Source organism: Ictidomys tridecemlineatus, chromosome 11 (genome assembly GCF_052094955.1).
Source record: "Ictidomys tridecemlineatus isolate mIctTri1 chromosome 11, mIctTri1.hap1, whole genome shotgun sequence".
NCBI classification, from domain to species: domain Eukaryota; kingdom Metazoa; phylum Chordata; class Mammalia; order Rodentia; family Sciuridae; genus Ictidomys; species Ictidomys tridecemlineatus.
This window is the reverse complement of record NC_135487.1, coordinates 26,581,487-26,592,304: the sequence shown is the minus strand read 5'-3', so window position 1 is coordinate 26,592,304 and position 10,818 is coordinate 26,581,487. Positions and strand designations below refer to the sequence as shown.

The following is a 10,818-nucleotide window of genomic DNA, read 5'->3' as shown; positions in this document are numbered from 1 at the left end:
GTATTACCAAGGACACTCACACCCTCTCTCTCTCTCACACTCTCTCTTTTATTTTGTTTTCTTCAAATGAAACAAAATGATAAAACTCAGTAAATACATTCTGAGTCCTTCCCTGTTCTTCCAGGGTCTGCAGCCTCCTGCCTGGGAACTAGGACTGTTTGGCATTAAGTGTCAGCCACTCCAATGTCTAACGCTTGGCCACAGCAGACAGGGATCAATGCATCATGGATTTGCCAGAGGAGAGAGACCCAAAGGGAGCCAGCCAAGGAGCCTTTGCTGCAGCTCAACTGGAAGCATAAACCAACAAGCTGGCACTAATTAAGAGCTAATGGCCTTACAATGGAGCGTTGCCAAAGGATAACGACCCTCCGGCTGCGGCATAAATATCAAGACATCTGGGGCAGAGCCAAGACATATATTTTCAGAGAGCATTAGACTCTGTTGCAGCCTTCACCCAGGATCTGCTGAAAGAATGAGAGGATGTAAGGTAGGTGGGAAAAGCCAGATCTTCCAGGCCTGCCTTCTGGCCAGCTGGTCTGAATGACTCAAGGTGATTTTGGGGAAAGACTTTGCTTTCCAGATCTCAAAGCTTTGCACACAAGAATCACTAGCGGTAAGGATGTAACTCAGTGGTAGAGCCTGTGCCTGGCAAGTACAAGGCCTTGGGTTTGATCCTCAGCACTGTAAAAAGGAAGATAAGAATCATTAAAGTGTAGGTTCTTTGGGCCACACACCCCAGAGGGACTGACTTTGGAAGCTCAGGGATAAAGGCCAGGAGCCTCCATTTCTAACCAGCTCTTCCAAGTGATTTTGATGATGGTGATCCTCTGATCACACTCCAAGAAAGCCTGTGTTAGGAGCTGCTGCAACCCCCAGTGACAGGATGAATGAAGACAGAAGCAAGGTCAAGATTCTGAGCTTCCAAGCCTGGCACCATCATGCCCCTATAAGCACAGTGACTGGAGAGGCTGAGGCAGGAGGATGGCAAGTTTGAGGCCAGTCTCAGCAATTTAGCAAGGCCCTAACAAGTTAGTGAGGCCCTGTCTAAAATTAAAAAATAAATAAAAAAGGGCTGGGGATGTAGCTCAGTGGTAAAGCACCTCTAGGTTCAATATCCAGTACTCCCCCCACCCCACCCCCAAAATCTGTTTCTTATGAAAAACCCCAGTCCACTGGTTTCAGAAAGGTGGTATTTCCAACCAGTCTCTGTTGGGCTCTTTCCATTCACACAGACCCGGTTACTAGGAGCAAGACTTCAAGGAATGAGGCACTACCTCTTGTTCTAGGGCGAAAAAAAGAGAAAGTATCCCATCTGCATGGTGCATACCACATCTGTGAGGCTTTCCTGTACCATAAGTCATATAATTATCCCGAAGCTTTGCAGGGTAGCTAAATTATTCTGTTTTAAAGCTGAGGGACTGCAAGCCTGGAGGTGTCTAGCCTCCTCCATTTGCCATGACATCAGGAAAAAAAAAAAAGTGAAAAACTGTCCAAGTATTACAACTGTAGGAAGCAGGGCAGGCAAACCAAGCCAGTCACTGAAGCATAACCTACCTCCATCGAGGTCATTATCTTTGGTGAAACTGAGGTTGGTGGTCAGGATGAGCAAACACAGTTGTAAAAGGATTGATAGGTCAGATTCTAAAAATAGATGGAAAGTTTGTATGATAAATGTGAGCAGAGGATGAGAACAGGAGAGAAACGACCCATCGTATCATCTGGGAAAATGAAACTCTTTGGCAAGACTTCACAACAGCCCGATTCAAAATTTCATAATGAAATTATGTCTCTGATCAAAGCATGCATGAGCTCATGGGATTTTTGCCATTCGTGTTTATTCTGGTTTGCACCAAGTCGAAGCATCAGAAACACATTAACCTAATCCTCTCTCTGGGAGGAGGATATTGGACCCTCATTTTGGGAATCAGTGGGACAGTTGGGGCAGGAAAGGGGCATCTTTAGACCTTCACTGAGTGTAAAGTTTTCTCCAACTAGCTCAGAGTTCCCTTAGACACATGCCAGGGGCAGGACCTACCTAGAAAAGTTGTGTTTAATCTCATGACACTTACCCTTGGGGCAGTAAGAGTGAAGTTCAAGAGAGAGAGGCTACATCTAATTCTCATCTAGGACTTAGACCACTTTTGCTCTAGAAATAACATTTGGGGATATTTTTCAGACTCAGAGAACTACTCAATCATCCCCCCTCAATCAGAATGCCTCACTTTATAACAAATTGTTTTTGTAGAATTAGGGGAGCTGCAGAAAGCCCTCCTAATTCCCATTAAACCATGTCCTCTTTGGCCAATCCCCAGGGTGCAGTGATGAGGGAAACTTGGGGTACCAAAACAGAGGGTTGGTTTCTTGGTTGAAACTTTGACCTTGACTTTTTTTTAGAATATTGTAGTTATCAAATTCCCTGCTCTCAAGAAGCTCACATTGTAATTTTGGGGATGCATCCAACAATATTGTAAATAAAATAATTTCAGCTAGTGATAAGCATCGTGAAGTAAATAAAACAGAATAATGTAACTGAATCACTGTGGAATAATGAAAGTGGTTGATATACCCACATTAGATGGAAGACTTCTCCCAAAGGGAAGGGTTGCCAGATAAAATGCAGGACACATAGTTCTACTTGAATTACAGGTGAACAATAAATTCTTAGTGTTAAGTATGTCCCAGCTGTACCAGCATATATTTACACTAACAAATTGATTCATTATTTATCTAAAATTCACATTTAAATGGTGTCCCCTATTTTTGCTAGTTCTTACAACCCTAACAGTAGAATTGAATGATCAGAAGGAACCAGCTCCATAAAAGTTTCAGGGAAACAGTGATCCAGGCAGAGGAAGCATCTTCCATAAACGTTAGAGGGCGCTACAAATAAGGTCAGATAAATAAGCAGGGGCCATGTCACAGAATTCTGTAGGGATGCCCTGATTGAATCCATCAATCAGTCCTCCCCACCTCCCCTTAACCCCTATGATGGTAAAACATTAGACCATAAGAGGTGTTTTGTAGTTCTGGGACTGAACACAGGGTCTCTGTGCCATACTCCTAGAGCTATTCCCTCAGCCTAGAGTTTTAAGGAAGAAGATCAGGACAATTCTGAGTACTGATTGACATTTGGCTACTGTGTGGTCGTCCAGGTTGGAAGGGTTTGTTTAGAGGATACATTCCTAGGATAATTAAGGTTGTGTTGGCTTAAGCAGAGACTATTGGGGAAGGGGCGGGGAGGATAGTGGGGATTGAACCGGGGGATACTCTAGCACTGAACTACATCCCCAGCCCTTTATTATTTTGAGACAGTCTTGCTAAGATGCTCAGGTTGGCCTTGAACTTGCAATCCTCCTGCCTCAGCTTCCCGAGTCGTTGTGGATTACAGGCGTAAGCCACCCCGCTGGATGAGAAAAGCCTTCTTTATTTGGGGGTGGAGCCAACTAGGAGCTCTGTGCCCTACTCCTAGGGTAACTAGAGGTTGCTATGGCGGGGCAGCTTGGCGGTTGCTAGGGCAGGAGTGGTCCTGCGGTCCACGCAGCGTGAAGCCTAAGACTGGAGCGGGGGCGGGGCCAGGGCCCGGGCCCGGGCGGGGAGTGAGAAGGCGCGCGCCGCGCGTTCGCAGGAAGTCGCGCCGGGGAAGAGCGTGGCGCGAGCGGAAGTGACGTATCCTCGCGCTCGTGGTCCTGCGTGGTTCACGCGCGTTCCCTCGGCGGGCCTGGGGAGTTCCGCGCTCGTTTACTCATCGACAGCGAGAACCGTCCCGGTCCCGTCGGCAAGATGGTGAAACCCAAGTTCAAAGGAAGGAGCACCATCAACCCCTCCAAGGCCAGCACAAACCCGGGTACGGGCTGCGGGGTTCGCGGAGGGGGAGCTTGGAGGAGACGTGGGGGAGGTCGGAGGGGGAGGAGGGCACCTGAGTGGCGTCGCTTGGGGTGACCTCAAGCCCAGTGGCTTTGGGGGATGAGAAGGGAGAAGGCAACCAGCGTTTGAGGTGGTTTCTCAGTTGGGGACACCGGGGAGGTTTGACAGCTCGCTAGCCCGGCAGGCCGAACGGCAGACACCTGGTTGAAAGGCGGTGGGGGTTGGGGACAGCGAAGCCCGGGCCTCTGGCAGCCTTGGGGCCTCGCCAGCTTGAGATGCAGAGAAAGATAGTTTGAGGGTGGCCTAGGCCGACCCGGTGGGCTTTTCACACATGACCACACTCTCCTGCCACCTTAGCTTTGACCATTTAAAAGAGAAAGGGCCCGTGCATTCTTCCTCGCCAGTAAAAATGACTAGGAAACCCTAGAGAGATAAGTATGGTCATTTCAGTCCAGGTGTTTTTTGGATATGAGTCTAAATTTTGGCAAGGTTTCACCTACAAGGTGAACAAGATAAGCTTGGTGGGGGTGCGGGTGTCCCTTTCATTCCGATTTAGTTAATCAAACTTTGTTTTTAAAAATGGTTAAGAATTTTTATCCACCCAGCATGTGTTGAATGTTTTCCCGGATGGATGATAAATTAATCCAGTTTTTGTAGACTGGAATCTGAGAATATTAGCCCCCAAAAGGCTGTCAGAGGTCATGATTTTTTTTGGTGAAGAGACTGAACCAAAATAGAGGATGTGGCTTGTCATGGTGGCCACACTTCTTAGTAGAGTCCCCAGTCCTATGATGCCAGGCAATTTTTTACTGCATTTTTACTTCAAGAGCAGGTGACTTGAAGGGCTTCTTAGGTGAGAAGCTAGGCTAGTATTACCTTGCTTATTTGACATTCTTTTTCTCTCTGGGGTAGAAGGAAGGATTCCTACTTATTTTAATTAGACTAAAATTGACAAGTTTTTAATTAGGAAGTTAAGAAACTGGAGCATTAAGAACAATTCCATTTTAAAACTGTATGTCCATGGTGCCTTGCATGTGTCAGGCACCAGTATTGGTTAAACTGAGACGTAGATAGGTGTCTTGAGTGTAAGAGCACAGATTTTGATTTGGTTCTGGCTCTGCTGCTTCATAGCTTTGTGATTTTGGGCAAAGTGTCTGTGCCTTGATTTCTTAGCTGGCAGCATGGACATAATGTATCTCTATATGAATATTATTTAGATTAAGTGAGATAATGACTGTAATATGGATAGTTCATTGTCATAATTAAGCTAAAATATTAGCTATTATCATATATAATCATTATTGAAGATCAAAGATTGGATACATTTTTTCATACCATGTAGCTTTAAGTAATAGCTTATTGGAGCAACATATGGAAAAAAATAGAGATTTTGTGGTGTAGTTTGTACAGTGTGGGTGAGCTACATGGTTCAATTTGAGCAGTGGCCATCCTTACTGGTTATCAAATAGTGTACTGTTTACTTCTGCCCTTCCTAGATCGGGTACAGGGAGCAGGAGGCCAAAACATGAGGGACCGTGCCACCATCCGCCGCCTGAATATGTATAGACAAAAGGAGCGCAGGTGAGGACTGGGTATTGCCATCCTTTCCCCTTTCCTTTGTACCCTTGACTTGTAGCTGAGACCTGTTAAGCCTTTGGTGTTCCCACCCTCACTTTCCCCAAACAGGAGTAATATGTTGTCAAATACCACTTCTATATGAGTGTCGTCAACATAAGTCATTCATTTTTGGCTAAACGCATGGGTAGTGGATGGTGAAATAGTGATTGTTTCATAGTACTTTCAACAGGTGACAAGTGTCTTGCTCCTCACAGCCCAGGTCTCCACAAAGGGCATGTTAAATCTCAGAATTAAATATCCATCAGGTAGAAATCAAAGTATATAGTTATGAAAACTGCTAGAAAAACTGTTTTTCAGTGCCAGACTTTTTAGATCACAACATTGTGGCACTTGGAAACTCATCCCAGCTCAGTTCTGCTGAGGCAGCCTCCACCCTAGGGACTTGCTGAGTGTGGCATTTTGCTAGCTGGTCTTAATTTGTTTGGTAATTAGATACTTCATCTGTTCTAAAAGATGTGTCTAAAACACAAACGTCAGTGAACTTAATTTGCCTTAGTCACCTCTTTGCAGTTTGTTTTAGAATTTTGAGTTCCAGAATAAAACATCCTCTACTTAAAATTCATTTAAACCAGGCTTCAAATAATTACCAAAAAACTCAAATATGTGATTTTTTTTAAAAAAGCAAACAAACAGTGAGCAGATTTTTAAACATAGCATTGTTACTCATCTAGCAGAAATCATTACGTGCTCTGTTGCAAGAGGTTAAATGACTTTTGGGCAATCTGTTTCAAATATAGAAGTACTTTTTGTTTACTGAAATCTGTACTGCATGATCATTTAAAAGAAAAAAAAAGTCCTTTTGATGGAAAGGGTATTCTGTAAACCAAACTTTTGTGTTGCCTTTCTTCTGTCGTCAAACCAGAATCTGTTATTTCCTCAATTTAGGAACAGTCGTGGTAAAGTGATTAAGCCTCTGCAGTATCAGTCAACAGTAGCTTCTGGCACAGTGGCACGAGTAGAGCCAAATATTAAATGGTTTGGTGAGTACTGTCCCTTGTTATTTTGTGCAACAGAACGAATGTTGTATGGGAAAGACTAGAATGTTTAAACATCTAAAAGGCATTTTAAGTGTCTAAAAGGAGCTTTTGGTGAGTGAAACTCAAAAGTTATAGGAGGAAGGGATAAAAAGTACCCATAATAGAAGAAGTACTGGGGAAAGTGGTGGGTTTCTTAAGTCTCTTTTTGAAGAGAGCTTATCATTCTTAATTGTAAGTGAACCATCTTAAGCAGATAAAAACCATCCTTAATGACTAGCATTCGCAGACCTTGGAACTCTTGCCCTTTAATTTCTGGTTGCCTAGAGAGATTACTGTTTGAAAGGTGGCCTTGCAGATGTGTTTGTGCCATTAACTCCCAGAGTGGATCTCACTGTTGGTGCTTCCAGGAGTGAATAGACTATCTCCTATTGAGACTTCTTCCTTTTGACTTTTCAGCTTTTCCCATGGCCATTGGTAAGATATGTGATGGTCATCATTTACCTGGTGTTTGAACTCCTTGCTTGGGGGCAGATGGCAATGTCTTTTGAATATCTTTTACACTTTTTGTTGGGATACCCCTTTAGAAGTGCAAAACAAAAAAGTGTCAAAAAGGGGATGAGGGATGTAGCCCAGTGCTAGAGTGTTTGCCTAGCATGTGCAAGGCCTAGGGTTCAATCCCAGTACTGAAAAAAAAAAAAGAAAGAAAGAAAAAAAAAAGACATGTCAAAGAAGACTGTAGAGAAGCATTTAGCATGGGTACTGGGACTATAGATCCAGAGTGCCTGAGTTTGGAATCAACTTCTGCCATTTGTGTGAGTTTGGGTAAAATTGTTAAGTCTATTTAATTTCTTATGTAAAATGAGAATAAACCTGTAATCTCAGGAACTCCGGAGGCTGAGGTAAGAGGATCACAAATTTGAGGACAGCCTAGGCAACTTAGTGAGATCCTGTCTCAAAACTAAGAATAAAAGGGACTGGAGATACATCAGTGGTAAAGTGCTTCTGGGTTCAATCCCCAGTACTGCAAAACAAAAACAAAAAGAATAAAAATAGTACCAACTCACAAAACTGTTGTGGTAATTAAATTAATAAGTACATGTAAAGTGCTTGGAATAGTGCCTAACATACAGGGAGTGTCTTTTATGCATTTCTATCAACAGTGCCTTGATATTTTGAATTTTGTTATGCTGCTGCTATTTAATTGAGTACTTTCTTCAGGATCTGTCTCTTAAGATGTTCTCCAGGGTGTGTTTTAGGGCTTCATTTTATTCTCTTTGGTGGATTTAATGATTAATATTTGTAACCCTAAAAATTGTAACTACAACTATTACGTTTCTGAGCTTCAAGATTCCTGGTCTACATCAATTGACGAACTGTGATTGGCTCCAGATTTCTTTCCCAGAATGAGAAGGAAGTAGGACATTTTTCAAATCTTAGTCCCATAGGGTGATGTTTATTTTTCAGTTTCATTCAGCCAGGAAATTAGGCTTGGAAAACTTAAATTCCCTTGTATGTCTGGATAGTAGATTAATTCATGGTATATGAATGCAGAAAAGGCAGTTTCTTGGTGTTTCCTCTCCTCTCTCAAGTTTGAAAATGTGACTGTGGGGATTGGATGTCTAGGTGCTTGGAGAGTAACTTAGCGTCATGCCTTTCATTGTATTGGTGGGAAGGTGGGTATAGAAGTAAAACTAAGTTATTTATTAAATGGCAACATTCTTTATTTGTAAAACAGGAAACACACGTGTGATTAAGCAAGCATCATTACAAAAATTTCAAGAGGAAATGGATACAGTTATGAAGGATCCATACAAAGTTGTCATGAAGCAAAGCAAGTTACCAATGTCTCTTCTCCATGACCGAATCCAGCCTCATGTAAGATGTAGGGTATCTTTGGTGATAGAATTTCTCAGACTGCATGCAGGCAACCTGTCTAACCTGTTTGTCTTTGGCTTTAATAAACTTTGAACTTTTTGAGACTTCTCTGTTTATCTTCTTATCTTTTAGTATGAATCAAGTTTTGTGAGGAACATGCTGTAGTGTAGTGAATCAAAACAGGTCTTCAAGCAAGACCTGAATTCTAGTCCTTACTCTGTCCCTTCATGTACCCTTTGTTAGGTTTCTCTGTGAGCCTTAACATTTTCTTCGGTATGCAAACTTGTCTTAGCGGTAATTCCATCAGTCTGGGGGGAAATATAGGATTAGGACCGGACCGAGTTGGAAGGAGGCCTTTGGTGTTGCTTGCTTCTCCGCTTTTGTGAGGCCCCTGGAAATGCTTTTCAGCCTGGGGAAAAGGTGCCATTCAGATTGGCTGTTGATTGCTGGAGTTGGAAGGACAATCTGGCAAGAGTGGGATGAGTGTCACATGGAACACAGACATCGCCTGATGTTGGCTTGCATGTTTTTGCTTGCATTGAATAATAATTCCCAGAAACATAGTCAGTACATACACTTCAGTTCCAGTATAAGGAGGGGAGGAAACATTGACATGCATACATGGATTAAGCAGTTCAAAGAAAAGTGTTTACTTGCAGAACAAAATAAAAACCAAGGCCTGGTTATTGCCTCAGGTTTTGTCAATTAGGTTTTGTTTTATGATGGACTAAAAGAATGGCACCTATTAGTGGAATGGCTGTTTTCTTTCAGGGAAACACATGAGTACAATTCATGAACCACAGGCAAGTTGCTCATTTCCCTTGTTCTCTTTGTCTGTTCTCCCTAAAGCCATCTTCTAACCAGCTATTGAATCCTGTTTATGGGAAAAAACAGAGAGGTTCTATTACAGATTTTTGCTTTGTTGCTTGTTCTAGTTGCTCAGTGCTCCTAAAATCCAGTACTTAAATATCTGATATGTCGGATGAAGGATCTGCAGTTGGACTACTCAGCTTGGATTATGGTGTAGGAAAATTCTTAAATCAGTAGGTTTTCTGCTTTTGCCTTGAAAGCCCTTATCTATTTTATTTTAGTGTGATATCTGTTTGCTTTGAAATCTCGTTCTGCACATTTTAGTCAAATCGGATATACTTTGACTTTTGCACATTCAGCTTTTATGTATTAGAATTACTGTATTTCTGGCTGGGTGAGGTGGTACTCCCTAATAATCTCAGCTAATGTGGAGGCTGAGGCAGGAGGATCACAGTTTCCAGACAGCCTTAGCAGTGTAGCAAGACACAGTCTCAAAATAGAAAATTAAGAATAAAATAGGGCTGGGATGTAGCTAGTAATAAAGTGCCCTGTGTTCATTTACCTATACCCAAAAGAATTAACTGTATTTCTGTAGCAATACAATAAAAATGATGCAACTTACTTTACATGTGTATTTTAATAAGTACAATGTAGTAGGTTTATGGACACTGTATTTTCTAAGCTAAGATATATTCAGGAATAGTTTTGGTCATACTTGATTTTAGAACCTAATTCCTGTGCAAAATGTGATTCTTCTGTTTTGGGGATGTTCCCTGAGGATACCAAATAAACTAAGAGGTGGATTAGAGAATCCAAGCAAGTGATAGTAGTTTAAAGATCTTTAAAGGTTGGAAGGGGAGATCAATTAAAGTTGTTCTGTCATCCTGAGGTTTGGAGTTTGTATCAAGGGGAAGGGGGTGATTTTACTTTATTTTTTAAAGGTGGTTCTCTGTTGGCTCTCAACATTCTGTTACGTGATAGATCCTAACTCAATCTTTGACTTTTATCCTGCTTCAAGAATTCCTATGCCTGTAACTCCTTTACCGCACATCAAGTTCTAGTTAGTATCAAGTTCCTTTTATCACATCTAAAGTATTATTTTGGACTTTTGCTAGATGTTTTTCATCTAAAGACTTTCCATGTGCGTTTAATAAAAATGTTACCTAAATTAGGGAAAATGTTATCTGAAACTAAAATGCATCTTACAAAACAAGCGATTCCTTTTCGCCATGAAAGAAATTAACTTCCAAGAAAAGGTTGGCATTTACAGTTGGTTTAAAAAAAAACACAAATTTGAGTATGATTGTCCTTGACAAAATCTGTGAATTTGGCAAACTTTATGCACTCATTTGAAAACTCAAAAAAAAATAAGAAAAGATAAGTTAATTTTCATCATTGTAGCCTTAATTACATTTGACTAAACTTTATGATAAATGAAATAAAGCAGAGTTTTGGCAAATCTTAAACACAACTATTCATATTTGCTTTAATTTATTACTTTTGTGTTTCTCCAAAGAAGCTCACAGAACTTCAGAATAGAACAAGTGTTTGTACTATTTAAATAAGCATTTCTGATTTGAAACTAGACCAAATTCATGTTCCCTTAGATTTCAAATGTGTGTTGAGCTCTGGAAAAATAAAGGCAGAAAACCTT

At 41.5% G+C, this 10,818-nt stretch overlaps 1 protein-coding gene across 1 annotated transcript in view; it reads left to right on the top strand.

Moving 5' to 3' along the window:
- The first annotated feature begins 3,655 nt into the window (after positions 1 to 3,655).
- Positions 3,656 to 10,818, top strand: part of Gnl2 (G protein nucleolar 2) — a 24,509-nt gene continuing 17,346 nt past the window's right edge. Inside the window, exons 1-4 of the mRNA XM_005317831.5 lie at positions 3,656 to 3,844; positions 5,361 to 5,445; positions 6,388 to 6,482; positions 8,215 to 8,354. Of these exons, the coding sequence (XP_005317888.1) occupies positions 3,781 to 3,844; positions 5,361 to 5,445; positions 6,388 to 6,482; positions 8,215 to 8,354 (384 nt within the window). The 5' untranslated portion in view covers positions 3,656 to 3,780. The remainder of the gene's footprint in view (positions 3,845 to 5,360; positions 5,446 to 6,387; positions 6,483 to 8,214; positions 8,355 to 10,818) is intronic.